The sequence below is a fragment of the Danio rerio genome, chromosome 6 (genome assembly GCF_049306965.1).
Source record: "Danio rerio strain Tuebingen ecotype United States chromosome 6, GRCz12tu, whole genome shotgun sequence".
NCBI lineage: Eukaryota > Metazoa > Chordata > Actinopteri > Cypriniformes > Danionidae > Danio > Danio rerio.
Window position 1 is genome coordinate 43,456,909 of NC_133181.1, and position 22,065 is coordinate 43,478,973.

Genomic DNA, 22,065 nt, shown 5'->3' on the forward strand with positions numbered 1-22,065 from the left:
TTTTAGGGTATCAAGTTAAGGAAACAAATCCAAAACATCGACATACGTGATTTAATGCTTTATTAAAAATTACATAGGTTACACATTTACAACGTCTTTCAATAAATAGCAAGAAATGCAATAAAGTCAAAACCTTGGCTTTTCCCACTGATACCAAAACAGGATAGGAGGTATAATTGTTTGTGGAATAATAAACTTCAGTTTATTTGTTGTACAATATTGGTTTATATTCCATACTCAGTAGGTAGGTTTGTGGTGCCCTCAGATGGTAGTAGTTGGCTCTGGATAGTGTTAACTCTGGCAGCATGGCGAATCATGGAGGGTTTCTGCTTTTTTATTCTCATAGATAGAGAAGAAATCCGACTCTCTAGCTGCAAAAAAAAAAAAAAGACAGAAGTTAACTAATAGCTACTGTCACACTAGAGCTTAGATTTTATTTAGTATAGACCACACACACAAAATACATTAGACCTCAATATGGGTGCAATACAAGCATAACAATCCAAAATATATCCACATACTAAAATAAACCCAAACACTCACCCTTGTGCCATTTAAGAATCAAGACATTAGATTTAAGTTGTTCCACACACAAACAATTTTTTATATTCATCCATTCATCCACACAGTATAATAAAATTTCTTAAATGTACACAGAAAGCAAGGGTTTGCGCAACCTGTAACATTTATCAAGTGGCACTCCTCACAGCTGGTTTTGAGCATCTTAGATTTATGCTGAAGACTCCTCATAAATTACACGTGTTAAATCTAAACCACAAGTGTCCTCAGTTCAGTGCTGAAAGAACCAAGATTGTGGTCTCTTGCTATTATTTGTTAAAGGTCCCTTGAAGTACCTTAAAACATAGAGCCTTATTCAATTTGTTGGTGTAATGTAAACTAAACCAGGCAGATAGGGTGGAACATACCAAACAGCTCCATCCCCCTTTTTAAAATAACTGGTTTTGTGTATACCTTAGCTAGAGCCATTAAGCTCAGTAAAACTGCATTCATGATAGTTTATTAGGGAAAGAGTAACAGTAATGCTAAGTCTTTTTACTGTTTCTCCATTTTACCAAAATACACTTTATGGTCTGTGCTGACTTGAGTCAATGAACTAAATCAGTTCGTGCACTGTGGTGGTTGGTGTGCCTAACAATAGCACAAATATATGTTAGTTCCAATCATTTATCCCATTGGAAAGCATTTTTACATTCTTTGAATCATTTATCCCACATTTAGTTGGCCTAATGGCTAGGGAGTTGGACTAGTAATACTAAAGGTTGCAGGTTTGATTTCTGATTCTGGCAGGAATTGATAACCTTCTGAGGTGCCCTACAGCAAGGCACCTAACCCCTAATGGAAGCAATGCCTATTGCTCTGGGTGTATGCTCACTGTGTGTGCACTTGGATGGGTCAACCGGTTTCAAGTATGGGTAACCATAGTTGACAATACTCACTTCACGTCATAATGCACTATGTGGGATTCACATAATGAAAATTAATGTGACCAAGTATCTGATTATTTGATCAGCATCTATTAAAGAGATATCAGATTTTCTGTCAAATCAAATGCTCTAGAATCAATGACCAACTAAAGTGCTAAATGATATTATCGAAATTGCTGATCTTCATTGGAAGAACAGAGAGACACACTACATGTTCTGAAGGAATACATTTTCTAACGGTGAGTTTTGTCATTATTTAGGAAAATACTAGCTTCCTCTTTTTGAGGTTATTACTTCTGTTAAACCCAAAAGAAGAAATATTAAAGGATTAAAGGATTTTGGAAACGTTTAGCCATTAATTTCCATAGTATTTGTTTTCTGCTGGGGATGTCAATGGCAACCATTTTCCAACATTCTTCAAAATATCTTCTTTTGAGTTTAATAGAAAAAGAAACTCCTAAAAGGTTGGAACCACTTAAGAGTGAGTAAATTTAAATTTTTGGCTTGAACCATCTCTTTAATGTTAACACATTCATATCCAAAGACAAGTTTTTCATTTTGATATCTTTTTGTGTGCAAGAGGGAAAAATAAAGATATACACATACCTCAGTTAACTCCTTTAAGATGCTGTCTCTTTCATCAGTTTCCCCCTCAGTGCCTGTCGTTTCAAGCCAGTTACCCAAGACCTTTTGAAGCTTGCGCCATGTCCTAAACACAAACACAGGCTGTATTCATTATATCTGGGAAGATCTCTCATTATTAGGGCCAATGTTTTCAAATGGAAATGACACTTTTGTTACATCATAAAAATGGAAATTCAACACATAACTTTCTCTGCAATTTAACAAGTAGAATCTAACATTTTTACTTCATTTGTCTTACAAACTAAGCAGAAACCACTACTCAGTACTCACACCAAAAGCCAAGTTTCCTTTGTTTTTGTTTCAAATAAAAATCCAGTTCATTATAATTATCATGTCAAAAAAACTACAGCTGGAAAGTCAATTCACATTTTCCAAAAAAGAAAAACAGCTTTATCGTAACAATGCATTTTCCAAGTAATGCTTTCAATTTAAGGGAATCTGGAACTTGTGTGGCAGGATTACTTTAACAAAAACAAACCAATAAACCACAAAACCTCAGCAAAGCAGGGGTTGATTTTCTTTTTACGAGCTTTAGTTTATAGTGGATTGGTTTGAAATCTTACTGAATGCTAGATAACAATAATACCAATCCATTATAGATGTCAAAAAGTTGCACTTTTTTTCCAGCTGAAAGCCAGATTTACATACTGTAGCTGTTTTCTGTCTTGCTGGTATCGTTGCATCTCCAGTCTAATATCTAGTAGTTCTTTGGTGAGATTTTCAGTTTGCTCCACATCCACATCCTCTTCTTCATCCTCTGGTATTCTCTCATGTAAACCTAAAGCTCAGACAAATGATAAGTGGAAGTGTTGCTTAAGAAAAACTCACTTCATATTATACAAGTATTATATGCTTTTTTACCGTGTGTTGGGAAAAATCGGGAAGTGAAATGACTGGAATGCAGTAGTGGCCCACCATCTCTCAAGTATTTTTGCTGTAGGAAAGAAAAATGATACATTTGCTCAAAAGGAACGAGGTCTTTAAAGGGGACCTATTGCGCAAAATCACTTTTATAGGGTTTTAAACAGTTGTGGGGCAACAGTGTGTGAATATAGCCAACTTCTAATGGTACAAATGATTTAGTTCTATTTTTCATGATCACACTTCGTGAAAACAGTCTGTAGAAACACTTTGATTGACATGCATGTAATCAGAAGGGTAAAGTCCAGCTCACTGAGTGAGAAGCAGCCATCCGCCATTACGGTTTAAGATCTTCCACTGTGGTGACACATAGGCATTTGTAGCAATATCCAGGGCTGGGAGCCCAATCCCAGTTGAATTTAAAATGACAGTCAACAAAACAACCTAACTTGGATCAAAGCCTAAAAAGGGCGGTTTCAAAAAGTTATAAAAAAAAATTATACCCATGACACTTCCTATGAACATCAGAGACTTAGGTGCCCTTTAAAAATGATTACCTATAAGTTATGTGATACTAAAGTTTCCTAATTTTGTTTTGGAGGACTTTTACAATAGGCTCATATCCAAGGTAAAAAAGCTCTTTAATTTTCTCATGAATTAGAGTATCATCTTTTTCTCACACCGTTTGATTATTACAGGATCTCTAAACCTCTCTTTTCTGAAAACAATTTCTGCTCTGATTAGTCAGTAGGTCCAGTCTGTTGTAATTGGTCTACTATATCAGCTCTAGAGCACTTCTCAGCAATTGCAAACACAGTGATATGAACAGGAATGATGACGGTCATTCATATAGATACAGTTTTATTCTCTGCATATGCTTGCAAGATAGATTTGATTGGTCAGTGAAAATAGAATCTTCTCGGCATGTTGACAACATCAACTAAACTCTTTCTGGTGTCAGCTACAACTACAGTGTTTAAAGGTCAAAGAAGACTTTGTTTCACGGACAGCCAATGAATACTACTATAGGTAGGCAATAGGCATTTATTACAGATGCGTGTAGGTTTAAAAGTCTAATTACTGACAAATCATCACATTCAAAATTGAATTTATGGATTAAAAATTTACTGAATCTTTAAAAATGTATTTTTTTTTAAAAATAAACTCACTACATGAAACATATTATACCATAATAGGTGCACTTTAAAGCAAGAAGAAGAGGAAACTCTGAAATGGTTCTTAAATAAATCAGCAACTAAGCTTTAGAGATCCTTCACCCATTAATGCCATTTTTGGCATCCTTTATCCAATGGAATCATTTACCCCTTGAGCATTTTCCGTCTGTTGAAGACAAAGGAATATATACTGAATAAAACATTGATTTCCACTGTATGTTTTCTTCCTACTATGGAGGTTTTTTCCAACATTCTTCAGATTATCTTTCGTGTTCAACATAAAACTGTAAAACCGCTTAAGTATGCATAAATGGTGAGGAAATGTTAATTTTGGGTTAACTATCCCTTTAACACAAAATACTGGTGAGCAATATTATTTATTCAGGAATCAACTTTCATCGACGATGAAACTAAATCATTAATATCTAAAATAATAGGTGCATAGATAAAATGTAAAAAAATAGAAGTTATCAATGTTCTATAGCTTAAGAATAAATGTTTTCTCACAGCATCACGATTACCTTGCTATGCGCTGTTGAGAGAGTGAATGTGGATGGAGGAAGCAGTATGTCCTGGCTGGTAGTGGCGATACATCCTGGAGAGTCAGGTTTGAGGAGGAGCGTTTTAGGCTGTAGCACCATTGCAGGTGAATTCAGAGGGTTGTGGGTCAAAGGCACTGAGGGCAGTGGTGAAGGAAAGGTAGAAGGGACTGATGGAAATGCAGTCTCTGAAACAAACACCCTCTGACCCCTAGATCACCACGTATAGTAAGTTATAATATGTATGTTTACAGTTGGTATGTGCACAACTGGAGAAACAAAGTATTGGAATTTGACATAAGTTTTGTGAGTGTACCAGACCTGCTGATCTTAAGGTCACGTGACAGATGTTTGGCTGGGGACTCCAGAAGGTCACCTGGTCTCCTTGGTTGTGGTCTAGATGCTCGAACTGACCACCTGTTGAAACAAAAGGGGGATCAGATTTACTCCAGGCACATCAGTTTTTTTAAATTATAATTTAAATAATCTTTATGGCCAGAATATAAGAAGCTTTGTATTGTGGCTAAATAAATGTCAACCATTTTACTAAAATATAAATTAATTGGTAACAATCGAGTTTAAAGACTAACTCTCACTTTTAACTTATTAATACTTATTGACAGGCTGCGAACTATACATTGATGATTGGGGAGTCAAATTTTTCGATAATGTTGGTTTGTGTAAAACATGCTCCAGTCAACCAAATGTATACATTTACCTCAAATATATCTAATTTATTAATCAAACTTACTTAGGTTTTTGTGTTTTGAGTGATAATGACTGTACTCTGGCCTACAGTAACACCTGATTGGCTATTTCAGCAGATGTGCGATTGTCCAAGTCACTTACTTTTGATATCAAACAAACAACGACAAGTTTGCATTCCTGCATCAATAAATGGATAACTATGAAAGATTGCACTTATTATTTTACTGTTTACTTCCATGTGTGAGCAGGTGTCTATTAATATACAAACTATGTGTCTAATTTTAGGTTATATTTAGATACAAAGAACACTTTTATTATACAAGAACAGTGTCTTGTAAACATGTTGTCTATTGGTGCTCTAGATTTGGCCATTTTAGACTGCTGATGTATTTTCTCATGGACTGCTTGGTGCGATTATGGTATGAACCATTGTAGGGGTTAGTAACAGATCACAAATCTCATGTTTTGGATCACACTACGGTTTTTGAGTCAGGGATAGGACCATTTTTCGGATCAGCAAAAAAAAGAAAGAGACAAATATTATTTGCTTTCCATTTTTACAAAATATTACCAAATTACCATTGTTTTAAACAAAAAGGACTTAAAAACTGTAAGTTTAATAAAAAATAAAAATCAAGAAAGAAACGGCTGAAAAAAGGAAAATATTCAATATGATAAATGATCTTTGCTACTGTTGCTGATACAGCTAAATATAGAAATCTACCATCTGTACAACATATCATATTTATTTTCAATTAATGATTCAACAATTCACACATAAAACTTTATGTTTCATTATTGGTGCATCATTTTTTAAAACCTATTCAGTGACAGTTTTGGTGGTCCACCTGTTGGTTAAACAATGTAATTGCTACAACATTCACCAGCGTCAAGTTCCATTAAACTGTGATTTTAATCTTTACCACAAACATCAGTGTTTATATCTGAACTATAAACTTGTACCCCAGTACTTCTGTGTTATTTGCTGTAAATACCAGAAGAAAAGTGTAAAAACTGAATCTCTCTCGATCAAACGCAATTTGAATGCAGCACTTCGAAGGATTAATAAACATATGCAAATCATTATCATTTATGTTACTCGGGTTTGAATTGAGATCCCAATCTTTTAATGTTTAATTGTGCAGCTTTACACTGAATGTGTTAATGCAGGCTAAGCAAACAGTGACGGAAAACACTTTTAATTAATAAACTAAGAAAACATTTAGGTCGCACCACAACTTTTTCCGTCATTATTATATTTTACAGGGAAGCCAAAATGCTTTCATACACGCGATTTGAATGATTCAATTCAGCTTTATTTGTATAGCGCTTTTACAATGTAGGTTGTGTCAAAACAGCTTCACATAAATGGTCATAGTAATTGGAACAGAGTTGTTCAGTTTTTAGTGTTTAAGTTCAGTTCAGTTTAGCTCAGTTCAGTGTGGTTTAAAATCATTACTATGAGTCCAAACACTGAAGAGCAAAGTCATCGATGGGTAGCTCTACCGATCCCAAACCATGCAAGCTAGTGGCGACAGCGGAGAGAAAAAAAAAAAACTTCACCGAAGCGAGAAGAAAAAAAAAAACCTTGAGAGAAACCAGACTCAGTTGGGCACGACCATTTTAATTTCACCTCTGGCCAAAAGTGATGATGATGTGATGATGCGGGAGGCGATCTCTCTGCAATTGTTATAAATGTTAGATTAATCCACAAGTTCAAAACAGTAATTAATCCGTGGGTCTCGTGCATTCCGAACTGTGGGTTGTGAACTGTACGGATCAACCATGATTCATTACACCCCTAATAGGAGTGGCCGAATGTATATTTATAGTATCTTTTATTTTAATGATTGACATTATTATTGATTAAGACACAGGTCAGAGCAAACTATTTCTCATAATTTGAAGGGCTGACCCTACATAAATCTTGTTTTAAAATCCTTCAGGGGTGATCGGGCATTAATTAGTAGGGGAGGGGTGTTTAAACCCAATGTGGATTTATGTATCATCACACTCTACACCCTTTAATCCTATTTTAAACCTAAACTACATTTAACAACTAACAGGTTTAACACCTAACTATTTATAAGCTAGTTAAATACGATTTTAAATACTAACTAGTGTAAGAACACAAAAGTAGATGTTCACTCACATCTGATGAATGACAGAATCTTTCTGCCTCTGCTCTGGTGATTGGATCCTGCCTGGACAGAGGGTGGGCATGGGGTCTCCTGGCAGAAAAAAAGACACACTTTTCTTGGCTTGACTGTCTTTAGACGGTGTAGATTTATCCTTGACAGGTTTGCATAGCGCACGCTGCTTCCATCGAAGAGCGCATCGCCTCACCACCTCCTGAAGCTGACGACAGCTCTGTACAGTATGCAGATTTCTTTTTATTAATACAAAAACATATTCATTAACACTATGGGCTGTAGATTGAACTGCAGAAATAAAAAATAATCAACTAGATAAAAGCACCTGTTCATAGCTGTGCTGGGCAATATTAGTGGAGAAAGCATTCATATGTGCCGTGTGTGTAAGGATGTGTGTGACGCCCTCTCGCAACAGTTCATCTCTATAAAACTGAGCTGCCTCAGTCAAACGCTTCTGTTTCCTCTGACGCTCTGCAATCCAGATCCGCCACATGCAGAACACCTGAAAATATTCGGACCAAACTTTTTATGCAGTTGCAGGAGAGCTGAACTAACAATGATAAGCAGTGAACGATCTGGCATTACCTTGGCCTGTAGGTTGAGGGACCAATGCCAAAGAGCAGTCTCAGTTTGCTCCGCCTCTCGTCTTCTGCTCTGCAGCTGTGCATCAGAAAGATTCAAACACAAAAAATACAATACAGAAACTTCAAAGAAACAGTGCACATTGATCAGAAGTTGCTGCAGTTTGTAAAAATAAGATTATGATGCATTTTGAACTGCTGTAGAATAAGGGACACTATAATCTCAATCAATTATCCATTCAATCGAAGTCTATTTTCGGTCATTCTATGGATCCTTCCTCTCCAAAAAGTTCTATTAATCACTACTTCTTTGAGTTTGCGCATGCTCATGTTGGTATCGGATTTGATAGTATCGAGTCAACGAGTTCTTGGGCGGCCTTTGTCCTACTTCCACTGACCATTCCCAGCATGAATGCGGTCCCGAGTGAATTGCTACGCATGACATGACTAAAATAAGATAATTTCTACTGTAATAATCACACTAATAATCTCTTCACAATAACACAAAATTAAAGCTTGGGCTTTTAATGAAAAATTTGCACTTTTTCAACATGATAAGGGAAATTGTTTCATGTCATATCACTGATTTTAGCATGCACATATGATAGCTGGAATGCTGCATTGACCGTGTCGGTATTCTGTGTCAGAAGTTACGTTTTTTATAATAACCTTAAATGACTGAAGACTAAATAAAAGCTCACCTGTGTCTTCCAGCAGATAAAAAAGTGCTGACAAGTCCTTAATTTGTGAAGTTCAAAGCTTCTTTTCTTCATCACCTTTAAATACAAAATAGAAATATAAACTAAACTGATACTTACTCACTCACTCACTCACTCACTCACTCACTCACTCACTCACTCACTCACTCACTCACTCACTCACTCACTCACTTATATTTTAATTAGTATGGATTCTCAGATCGACTGGGCGAAGATTAATATCAGCCGATAATCACATTGATTCGATCGTTTGTGAGTTTACAAGCAGAGGCAGATGCACATAAAACATACATCCTGTGTATACAAGGAGCAGCTAAAACACGTGAGGAGATGAATGATGTGCTGGGGACCTGAGCGATCAGTGTGCTTGAGTGCAACCTCTGTTTATACAGTTAATTGGCATGACTCGCATAAGTGATGTGTCTGTTGCAACCATTTTATATCCAGTGTTTGGAACTGCTATCTAGTTTTTCATCCAACCATATGACCTCTGTCAGAAACTCGGCGAGTCTTCCACATATTCATACCGGCTCTGTGATGGCTGCGAATTTGTGAAAATAACATATTGATAAGAGTGAATGAAAATGTTATTTATGCATTATAAAGCTTGAAGCATCAGAATCGGTACTTGTTAATGGTCGATCACGATTACAAGGAATCGGTACTCTGTATCGGCTGCAAAAATCCTGATCAGAGCATCCCTAGTAATTAAAGTTATTGTATGATTGTTATATATAAAGACTAATTAAAAAAATGAGTAGTTAAATGATAATAGAGACTGGCACCTGATATATTTTATGATGGTGAATAAAGCTGGTCCAATTGCTGAGAGTTTTCTCCCTCAGTGTTCTGCTGTAATGTCTGTCGGCCCTCTCGCTTGCCAATCTCTCATCCTTCACTTCAATGCTTCGCTCTTTCCATTTTCTCAAAGCCACTTGTATGCGTACTAAAATCAGAAAACCAACCCTTAATCATTTCATCATTACACAGACTAAAGGCACTGATATTTAGAAAACCAAATTACATTTCTCCAGTTGTGTTTGGGCTTGTTTGAGGGCTTCGTTCTTTTTGTGACGGTGAAGGTGTGCAGATACAGTTCTCTGTTGCCATGCAAGAAACACCTAGCAATCAATGAAAATGAAAAAGTAAATAAACTACAAAGATCTAATAACATATAATGTATAACAAGGCTGTGCAATAAGAGAATATATACTGTATGGAAAAAATACAATTACATCATTTCATATTATGCTCTTTATATCGTGGCATCACAAAATAGTGTTTACAAAAATTTCTTTCATAATTTATACGAGCGCAATATTACACGCCATTATGGGAAAGCAGACAAAAATGTGAATAACAGCATAGTGAAAACGTGTTACATATTTCATTAATAATTATTTTAAAATTTTGCATAGTTAATAAAATCTTTATCCTGAAGTTTAAAAAGTGAGAAGTTAATATGATCAGATGAATCAGTAGATTTCTGTTTACATACATTAAAATGTTAAAAAAAAAGAAATGTGGGGAAATATATATATTCATCACTCACTCACACACACCAACAACAACAACAACAACAACAACAACAACAACAACAACAACAACAACAACAAACAGTTCTGTCTGGTTCTTGAATCTGATTGGCTGATAGCGGTGATATATTTAAGTAATATCAGCACCCGTAAAGCCTCTTTACCCTTTGTGTATTACTCTGCCCACATACAACCAGCAAAAAGCAGACACTACAGATCTGGGGCTCTATTTTGACGGTCCATGCGCAGAGCGCAAAACGCAGGGCGCAAACGCTTTCAGGGCGTGTCAGAACGCATTTTTGCTAATTTACGGACAGGAAAATGCACTTTGCGCCAAGGCGCATGGTCTAAAAGGGTTGAGTTTATTTTCTCAATGAGTTATAGGTGTGTTTTGAGAATAAACCAATTAGATTCTCATCTCCCATTCCCTTTAAGAGCCAGCTGCGTCGCGCCATAAGCGCATTCACTATTTACAGGACGCAAAGTAAGTCTAAGTGGAAAAAATGAGCATTTTACTAGCAAACAGTTAACAGTTTTTTTTTTAACAGAAAACTGTTGAGCAGAGCATCTACTGCGTGAGAATGAGAGAAAATGGATCACTTTCACTTTCGCTCTTGGATAGGGAAACCTTTATGCACAGACATCAATTAGTCTATAAATAATTAATTGCTTTTGTTAAGCGCAAATATTCGTTTCAAAACTATTTCTAAATTCAGTTCTAATTTCCAGCAAACGAATAAATGAACAATAATAACAAAGTGTGTTCAAAAACCTGAGTTAAATCCTAAAACACATGCTGTGCCCCATATGGTCTAAAACCTGCAGGTGGGCAAATCTAAGCTTGTTTTTAATAAAACAAATATAAATATGGATATAATAAATAATACTGCTAATAATAATAGTAATAACAACATTACACAAAAGCAAATTGTTATGAATGAACTGAAAAAGCCTCCCGAGATAAAGGCATAAAAGCAGTGATTTTTCATATTTATGTAGGCTAGAAAATAGTATGTTTTGTAATATTTTTAACCTTTATATTTATATCCTATATCTATTCTTATTATATCCTATATATATCCTTAATATTTAATTTTTTTCATATGTAAAGATATTTGCCTATTGCTCTCTTGTGCGTATATATATATTTACTAATTGATTGAATTTTTTGTACTATATCATGATATATATCATTACCAGGATAAGAAATTACTTATGTGATTTGAGATTTGTCATATTGCCCAATCTTAATGTAGAACTCATTTTAAAATTATAATCACCTGGGATACAAGGTGCTTTTGAGACAAACATGTTGCTCTGTTTTCCTTTTCTCTCTCTTCCACCAACTGTAACACGTTTATCCTCCATAAACAGAACATTCTCCTGCATAAACAAAGAATTAAATATACTTAATAAAAAAATTATAATAAAATGTGCAAAAATAAATCTTATTAATACCTGACCAGATGCTGCTCATGCTCCTGGTAACTGTACTCTACCAGTTGGCTGATTGCCTGTGTCTGCAAATGGTATGACTGCATGCATGCATAAAACAATGAAAGTTTATTTTCTAAACTATAAGTTTTGTATATTCAGAAAATAAAATACAATAGAATATTACAACAAATTACAGCAAATAATTAAATACCTTCCAAGCATCAAGAGCATGTTTGAGCAATTTGTTGTGGTAATGTTTCTCCATTTCTGCAATCTTCTCTTTCTTCAGTCTTCTGTGATCAACATACTGTTAAACAATCCGATAGTTACACATCTTACCCTCATATCATTTTAAACCAATAATAACATGTGCACCGTTTTTACTTTTTTTATATAAACATATGAAATGTTAATGAACTGAACTGATGATTTAACAACCAATGTCTGTTTGTTCCCGAGTGAACAGTGTATACCTGATGCCAGTCTGTCATGGCTCTTTTCAGACATCTCTGTTCATGATGACCCTCTGCCTGCTTAAAACGCTTCTGACTAACCAATAAAACAAAACACACACAAAAAAAGCTGAAACGTAATGCAAAATACTATTTAGATGCTCTTCATGAGGTATGATCCATACCTGGTCTGTATGTTTATGAAACGATTTTTCCAGTGGTTCAGGTTCTTCTGTTGCAGAGTGTGTTTGTACAGTGAGTCGGCTACAGCCTGTTTAATTCTCTCCTCTCTGCGCTGAACAGCACCACTGTACCACTTAGACCAGACACGAACATAACACACATGCTCAGCATGCAACACCGCCTATGAGAAATACATTGATTACTTAGTGAGAAAGATGATGTATAAATATTCTGAGAAACATGTACAGTTGAAGTCAGAATTATTCGCCCTCCTGTGAATTATTATTATTTTTTTATTCAAATATTTTCCAAATTATGTTTAACGGAAAAAGAAACTTTTCACAATATTTTTTCTTCTGGAGAAAGTTTATTTGTTTTATTTCAGCTAGAATAAAAGTAGTTTTTAACTTTCAAACCCATTTTAAAGTCAATATTATTAGCCCCCATAAGCAATGTTTTTCGATAGTCTACAGAACAAACAACTGTATTAAAATGACTTGCCTTATTACCATAACTTGCCTAATTATTCAATCTAAGCCTATAAATTTCACTTTAAGATGAATACTAGTATCTTGAAAAATATCTAGTCAATTATTATTTACTGTCAAAATAACAAAGAGAAAATAAATCAGTTATTATAAATGAGTTATTAAAACTGTTGTGTTTAGAAATGTGTTGAAAAAAATCTCTCCATTAAACAAAAACTGGGGAATAAAATATACAGGGGGGGTAATAGTTCAATATTTCTGACCTTAACTATATGTACACTATACATATACAGAGAACTTATTCATTAGCAATAGTATATTTTAATATGCTTACCAAGGCTACAGTTATTACGTTTTGCTTAATCAAAAATACAGTAGCATTGTGAAATATTATTACAGTTAAATATATTGTTAAATATATATACAGTTAAATATATATAGTGTTCTATATTATTCCGTTATTTTATTCAAATGACATTTTGTCCTGTGAAAGCTAAAATCAGTTTTCTAAGTCACTTGATGCTTCAGAAATTCTTTAACATGCGGATTTAGTATATTTTTGAAAATGGTTGTAGTGCTTATTATTTTTGTTAATAAAGAACAGCATGTATTTTAAACAATATAACATGATAAACATCTTTACTGCTCATGTTTCAGAGTTACATTCATCCTTGCTACCCAAAAGGTTAATTTCTTAACAAAACAACAAACAAACAAACAAAATTTGAAAAGGAATGTATAATAATGAATGTGAACTTACAGTTCTTTCAGCAAGTCTCCGATCCCTCCTTGCCTCCAGGTTTCTCCACCAAGTATAAAATACCCAACTAAAGGTCTGCTGCCTATATAGAAAACAAAAACGTGCACATTTTCAGTACAACCCATCACACATGATCATCTACCTGCACATAGCATGCAATCACTGAAACTGACCTATACTGCTGTTCAGCTCGCTCTTTCTGCTCTCGTTTCTCTGTGCGTTGTGCTGTAAACTCCATCCAAGTGTTTACACATTGTGGGAATATACGCTGGGCAAAGCAGGCATCAGCACGTAGTTCCAGTTCCTATGCATATGTAAATAGATACATCGATTGTGTGATAACATTTACTCATTTAGCATTTAAGCTTGTATCTAAAGCAGGGGTCACCAATCACGGTCCTGGAGGGTCGATGTCCCTGCAGGGTTTAGCTCCAACTTGCCTCAACACACCTGCCTGGGTGTTTCAAGTATACCTAGTAAGAGCTTGATGGGCTTGTTCAGGTGTGTTTGATTAGGGTTGGAGCTAAAACCTGCAGGACACCGGCCCTCCAGGAACAAGTTTGGTGACCACTGATCTAAAGTGAGGGTAAAATGAAGCACTTCAAATCAGAGTTAATGCTACAAGTCTAATTTATTTTATATTTATTTTTTGATATTTTTTTTAATTAATTCTTTAAAATTATAACATTGAAATTTTTGGGGATAAAATATTATTTGATAATAAATAAATAATATAATATATAATTTGATATAGTGCAGTCACTAAATGCAAGCAACATATGAAATAAGACAATAAGAACGTCAGAAATTGTGCTGGCTACCTGACATTTTTTGTGCTCTGCAAGACGTTTTTTCCAATGATGAAGGTTAAATCTCAGCACAGAAAATCTGTTGATAAAAAAAAAGCATTTAAAAGTCTCACAGACTAACTTATGTTTATCAATGACCTAATACACAAATAAATACACTATATATGGTTATTATATAGAGATAAATTGCCAACAGTGCACATATTAAACTTATTTATGTGACTAACTTGTGATGGTTTTGTGCAACACTCATCTGGGGCTGCAGACGTCTGTTCTCTTCCCGATCCAAACGCAACTGCCAGACATTCCAGCACATTGCCAGCAACTGAAAAATGTCAATATCCATCTGACTATTCCACTTGGCACAACCACAAGAACATTACTATTATTAATAATTGTTATTAACATGAGGATGTTTCCACTACTGAAATACATAGCACAATGCAGATTTGGAAAATTAGTTACCCACTAGCTTAAGTTATATTTAACTACTATTTTAGCTAATAGAATTAGTCATTTTCATTTTCTTTTTTCCTTTCTTTCTATCTTTCTACCAATATTGTTGCTTTGTCTTTTTAAAATATCTATCTATCTATCTATCTATCTATCTATCTATCTATCTATCTATCTATCTATCTATCTATCTATCTATCTATCTATCTATCTATCTCAGTGGTTCCCAACCTGGGGTCCGCGCCCCCCTTAGGGGGGCGCCAGAGTTCACAAGGGGGGCGCGGGAGAGGATAAGTGTTGAGGTAGAAAAAGGCATAAAAATGCTCCACTATTATATAGGGCTTTGCAGTTAATCAAAAATCCGATTTCGAATTCGGCTTCAAACGATTATAAAATAGCATTAATCGAGATAAATGATTATTGCATCATATACCGCCACTTTCCAGTTGTACACGTGTTGTTGCTCTTAAAAGCGCGAAAGAGCGCGTGCTTACATGTGTGCGCAGAACGCACACGCAGTCAGAAGCATATGCGGCCGGTCAGCATTCGCTCTCATTCACACACTGAGACGAGCAGAGGAGCGCAGACATCTAAAGTCATCTTAACGTGAGCGCTTTAATGGTCAAATAGGTGTCAAAACGCGGTGTTTAGTGATTATTTATATTACCCCTGATTTGTGTTATAAACAAACGAGTTGAGGATCAAAAGACGTGAAAGAGAAACTATTAAAGAGACAGCGCGCTTTAATCCTTCTGTCACCTGTTTTTATCATTTTTAATCAAACAACGAGAAAACCCTCGCTGCTCTTGACTGAAGGACTGCTGTAGCTAAAGTGTTTTTCTTACAGTGAAGATGCTTAAAGCACAGTTTGTTTCATATTTTTATTTTATTGTATTTATTTCTCTTTCCTTTGCAGGGTGGAAAATAACTGTATTTATACACTTGAAGTCAGATTAGCCCTCCTGAACATTAGCAACCCTTTTCCTCCCCAATTTCTGTTTCATGGAAAGATTCTTTTTTTAAACTTATTTCTGAACATGATAGTTTTGATATCCCATTTCTAATTACTGATTTCTTTTATCTTTGCTATGATGACAGCAAATATTATTTTACTAGATATTTTTCAAAATACAAACATATAATTATGTTTGTTATGTTATGTACACATGTAATTAGGCAAGTCATTGTATGACAGTTGTTTCTTCTGCAGACAATCAAAAATATATATTGCTTAAGAGGGCTAATAATATTGACTTTAAATTGGTTTCAAAATATTTAAACCTGCTTTTATTCTAGCTAAAATAAAACAAATAGAAGAAAAAATATTATAGGAAATACTGTTAAAATTCCTTGCTCTGTTAAACATAATTTGGGAAATATTTATAAAAAATAAATCTCAGGAGAGCTAATAATTTTGACTTCAACTGATAATCGTTTTGAATAATCGTGATTACAATTATGACCAAAATAATCGTGATTATGATTTTTCCCAAAATCGGACAGCCCTACTATTATATATGTATTTTTAAGTACCAAAAGAAATCTATAAACACATGCTTAAAATTCCAACATAATAGTAAAAATAATTAAAATAAATAACTTTAAATAATTATTTAAATTTTGCTCACTCACGCAACTTGCTTGTCAACGTGTCGTAAAGGCAAAATCAAAACAAAAATGGCAGACAAATGTAAATGCTGGGATTCTTTAGAGGCGAAGAAAAATATTAGACAGTATGACAAAGCCAACCTAAATTTTGGTTTTATTGAAGGCTAAGACAAGTTAAAACTGATTAATTTATATTTTCTATACATATTATTAAATATTTATATTACACAAACACACACACACACATATATATATATATATACATATATATACATACATACATACATATATATATACACAGTACATATGTGTGTGTGCGCGTGCGTGCCTGTGTATTTATATGGTGGGGGGGCTCCAATGTTTGTATATGTTCATGTGGGGGGGGCCCAGAGAAAAAGGTTGGGAACCACTGATCTATCTATCTATCTATCTATCTATCTATCTATCTATCTATCTATCTATCTATCTATCTATCTATCTATCTATCTATCTATCTATCTATCTATCACATAAAACATATGCATCATTTTATTTTACTATAAAAAACTCATGGTTCAAGCACAGTTTGGTCATGTGTTGTGTTTAGGTTGTGTATTAGTTTTGCTTACATTCTGATGACGATGCTGAACACTAATGTTCTTGTTGAGACGATAAGTCTTACTTTGAGTGACATTTAGCGCAAAGCCTTTGAGTCCCAAATGCTGTGAAGAAATAAAAGACCAACATAAAAACACGAAATAAATCCACTTTTTTAACTAGCATTTGTAAATCGAACGTGCAAAGACTTCCGTTCACTTCCTGTTATTTTCCCTGTACACTTATAGACTGTCATACTGCTTTATAATGCAGGCTGGCATTTACTATAACAATTATAACCACACTTCTTTAAAAACACAAACAGTACTACAATTTCCAAATGGACCCTTTTCACATTTTCCAGTTTCTCAGTAGCAGAAGTCGTCATAGTTATTATTAAAACAAAATCAAGATATTAAAAACTTTAAAGGATTTAAGATGCTGATTACTGATAAACGTGGCATAATAGTTTTGTGAAAAGGGTTCATATAGTTCTAGTTATGGTAGCAGCTAATGAATAGGAATTGCTGCACTGCAAAAATTTTTTACAAATGTATTAATTCCAAAACTTGTTAGAATAACTTAAATGTATTTACTTACCAGAAGATAACGTTGTCTGTGATGCATGGCACTCTTTTCCCTCTTAGCCTTCTGTGAGCATATACTGACATCTATATGAAAGCTTAGAAAAACAACTCATGCTTTCATTGTTTTCATATTACATTTCTTCTTGAAGATTTTAAGTATATACAAAGTCTGTGTTTAACGGTGTAAGCAAAGATACAGTGTCTCCAGTGGGAGAAGACCAGCCGCTGGGAGCCGTGCTGGGCCAGTTTGTCTGCTCTCTGTCCTCTGTCTTTCTCAACACGTCTGGATTGCAGGACTTCAAACCACTGCCACCAAAACCTCTCCAGCACAGAGAGACGCCGCACATCCTGAGCAACAGCTGCAACACAGAAGACAAATCCATGCATAGTTGCAAAATGTTAATAATAAAAATACATATTTTTGACTTGTCAGTTTGCCACTGCTACTAAAGTTTTAAAGGGCACCAATTTTACCCCTTTTACAAGATGTAAAATAAGACTTTGGTGTCTCCAGAATGTGTCTGTAAAGTTTCAGCTCAAAATACCCATCAGATTATTATTATTTATTTATTTTTTTTATTATGAGATATGTTTGTCACGAATATCATTTTGTCAATTCGGTGGGCGGAATGTCGCATTGTGGTGGGCCTAAAATGAGAGGGATTTGGATCCTATTCTAATGTCAAAATAAAAAAAAGACTTATTGTGTTTATATCACCCCAATATGACTGTTGACGACACACAATACATACACACAGTTCTGCCGAAACAACTTTCAAAAGTTCATTATCATCATAGGGACCCTTTAAAACAACATAAACTTCTGTATAAAATAAATATCAGTCAGTAAGTCAGTAAGATAGTAAGATTTTTGTAGGTCTGGTGAGCATTAGAGACATTCAAAAATAATACAATTTTAAAAGTATAAACCTTTACTTTTTTTTTTTTTACAATTCTTTGATTAATATGGTTACAGGTTACAGTGGTTACAGGTTTTCAGCTTTCTTCAAAATATCTTCTTTTGTGTTTAACAGAAGAGAAAAAAATACAAAGAGGTTTGAAACACGTAAAAAGAGAGTGAATAAATGATCGAATTTAAATTGAGTGAAATTTCCTTTCAAAAATAACTTTTAAACAGTAGCTTATATCAAATAAAAAAAATCAAACATCACCTATTTTCTTGTTCTTAGCCTGTCTGTTTTCTGCATGTCTGATCCAACCATGCAGCGTTTGCTTTAACAGTTGAAGACAATAGTGATGATGAGCTTTGGACTCTTTCTCTTTTAGAGCACAGGCATGTTTCATCCGGTCCCTCCAGTGCAGCCATGCCTGAGTGTGAATGACGGTTATATTGGGGATTACTGAAACTAGACATCACAGTCTGTTGCCTTCATACTTGCTCATACTCACTCTGCTCTGTACACTGTGTGCCCAATGTTGCAAGCCAAGATCTTGTTGGTGGTACTCCAATTTTCTGTGCTGTAGTGCCAAGTTCCATACAGTCCAAACCCATCTTTAATAAACCATGCAATCCATAAGTAAAAAAAATCACATTAGTATTTTACTTACTAAATACTATGAATAGGCGTTATAGCAAATGCATATTTATATATTTATATTATATACTGTGCTAAAATGTAAAGGTTAAAGTGTACGCTTACTTTTGCACAGTGAGATTCTTGTGCTGTACTGCTGCCTCTTGCATCCTGCGTTTCATGCGACACATGTCCAGGTAAAGCTCCCAGCTATTCCACACACAGCGCAGCTTGTGCTCCGTCTCTGCAGAACAAATATTCACTTACAGAGATGTTCAACTTTATAAACTAAAATGGCACAATAACAGTCTTTATACCAAAAGTGATCGCAAGCTGTAGTTTCTTCTTTTCTTCCCTCTGGACAGCAACATATTCCTGCAAGGCTTGAAATGTTTTGCTGTACACTGTATACCTACAATGAGCAGAAAATGTATCATGGTTAGGCATGGGCCGGTATAGGATTCTGACGGTATGATAACCTTCTATAATCATTTCATGATTTCTCTGTATTTGGATTACAGCTCTAAAATATATTCTTTTTAAATGTTTGGGGAAAAACTTTTTTCCACTTTGGACGTAAAATACATTTCATTTTGAGAAACGTTTATAATATTTTGGGGCAGTAAACACGTTAGGGTTAATAACTTAACAACTAATAAATAAATCGTTGACTTTTGCTGGCTTAATTCATTTCAAACACACAGATTTCTTTACATATTAAAACAGCCTTTTTGGATATCTTTTCTGCTGAAGAAACTGTTGTACAAAAAAAACAAACAAACAAAAAAAATCTTACAAACACTGTAGGAATGGTATAACAAAACAATTTGGTAGTTTTGAAACCTTGACTTTTCTAAACCACAATATACCTTGAAAATGGTTATCATCCTTTGTCTATTTATGGTTTACACAAAACATCAAGCAGCTGTTTCTGAACACCGAAACAGCTTATTGACTGACTTCTGAAGTCATGCTAAAGACTGAAGAAATGGTTGCTAAATTTTCAGGTTTGGCATAACAGGATAAAAACAATAATATGTTTGAGCTACATTTTAAACTGTAATAATATTTTACAATATTACTGATTTTCTCATCAACCTTTGTGGCAGTAGCAAACTCAACTTACGCATAATGGCAGTCGGCCCTTATATTGAGAGTCCATTCCTTTCTTGAATGCCACCATTCATCTTTCCAAGACCTGAAGACCTTCTTCAGGATGACCTTACAATAATGAGATCTGAAAGAAAGTACAAATTTAATACAGGGTTTCTGCAGGTTTAACCAAGTCAAATTTAGGACCATCTAGAATGAAACTTTAGACTTATATAAGGCTAAATGCTAAGGCTGTTTTATAATGGCCCAGCAATAAAAAAATACTTGTCCTATCAGAAAAACTAATTCTAATTAGTTATTTCTTAGCAACATATTTTAATTATAAAAAAATACTTAAAATGATTACTTATCATTTTAAAAGGTCTGCTTGTCTCAAAACAAGCAGACCTTTATTTTTTTCAACATAACATAAATTAAAACTTTGCTAAACTAAATGTATGTGCAACATAATATTAGCTAGAAATAGAGTTTTGTTAAAAGTTTTATTTATATCTATTGTGTCCATTGTGCATAAACAAAGGACAATTAAGACCCATTTAAAATAACCCTGACCAGTCAGACAATATTTCAATGAATTTAAAACTTTAGGCCTAAAATTTAGTTTCTGTAATTTAAGACATTTTAAGACTCCACTGACAGCCTGTGATAAAATGAATAAAGAGACTCATAAATCACATTAGTAACGTTACTTTACCACTGCAGTAGTGCTTTTTGTACTTATAAAGTATTAATTAAACTCGTCAGACCTGGCTTGTGATGTTGTTTTTCGTCCAAATGTCCTCCTAATCCACAAGAAAAGGAACTTTCGAGCAAGGTGCCTAAAACAATAAAAACAAATGTCAGTTCTTGTCACATTACATCTTAGTTTGCAAATTAAAGATAAAACTCGTGATTTCCCACCGTATCCTCAGCTCTTTAAGTCTACCACCTCGGTTCCAAGTATATCCGACCCGGTAAGTGTTTTTGCGTGTTACTGTCTTCCGTGCCCGGTTCTTTTCAACAGCACACGACAGCTGTTTCCCAGCGTGTGGTCTTGTCGTTTGCATTTTAAACGCTGTAACGTTACTTTAGACACATAACCTTTAGTCCATCGCCGCGCAATCTTCCTGCAGGTAACGTAACCTGAACTATAATTAAAGTAAAGATAAAGTCATTTAAGTTTTCACTTAACGGCTAAGACATGTTGTAGCTCGGTAAATAGGTGTCATCATTCTGACAACTAGTATCAACAACAAAACATAACTGCCGCTCTTCTGAGTTAAAAGAACATTCTTCCGGTAAACAATGTCAAAATAAAAGTTTTTTCAAAGGCCTCATTAAAAATAACAGTTTAAAAATGTAGGTTAAATTATTAAACGTATGTTTAAAAATTCTGTTGTATGATGTAAAAATACAATTTTACTTTTTAAAATGTAATAATTTTATTTCAAAATAATGTGTTATTAATATTAATAGCATTACTATTATTCCTATTATCGATGCAGACTTTATAAAGAGCAATTGATATTTTACTTATGCCTTTGAACATGTATAAAACGTCATGCCTTTGAACATGTATAAAACGCTTTTAACTAAATATAATCTCTTCATAAAAAGCTCTTAGTTTTGCTCAAAATCCTGTAAACCAACCAACAAAAACAAACTCAACCTGAATAAAAAAAACTTAACTGAGCGTGTTAGATCCTGTCACGTGACTACAATTT

General features: G+C 34.4%; 1 protein-coding gene across 1 annotated transcript; it reads right to left on the reverse strand.

The window, feature by feature from the left end:
- Positions 1–43: 43 nt before the first annotated feature.
- Positions 44–21,595, reverse strand: sfi1 (SFI1 centrin binding protein). The gene is made up of 31 exons (XM_683537.9): positions 21,263–21,595; positions 21,109–21,180; positions 20,376–20,486; positions 19,567–19,661; positions 19,376–19,493; positions 19,125–19,227; positions 18,887–19,043; positions 17,912–18,073; positions 17,728–17,798; positions 17,160–17,252; positions 14,718–14,815; positions 14,503–14,569; positions 13,855–13,985; positions 13,682–13,763; positions 12,436–12,614; positions 12,272–12,347; positions 12,010–12,105; positions 11,820–11,896; positions 11,642–11,744; positions 9,851–9,947; positions 9,612–9,772; positions 8,809–8,883; positions 8,112–8,186; positions 7,852–8,028; positions 7,526–7,743; positions 4,987–5,082; positions 4,648–4,876; positions 2,952–3,024; positions 2,739–2,868; positions 2,052–2,154; positions 44–371 (listed from the first exon to the last, which is right to left on the reverse strand). The coding sequence occupies exons 1-31, from the start codon at positions 21,406–21,408 to the stop codon at positions 225–227; spliced, it is 3,618 nt and encodes a 1,205-aa protein (XP_688629.5). The 5' UTR covers positions 21,409–21,595; the 3' UTR covers positions 44–224.
- Between the last annotated feature and the right edge of the window lie 470 nt (positions 21,596–22,065).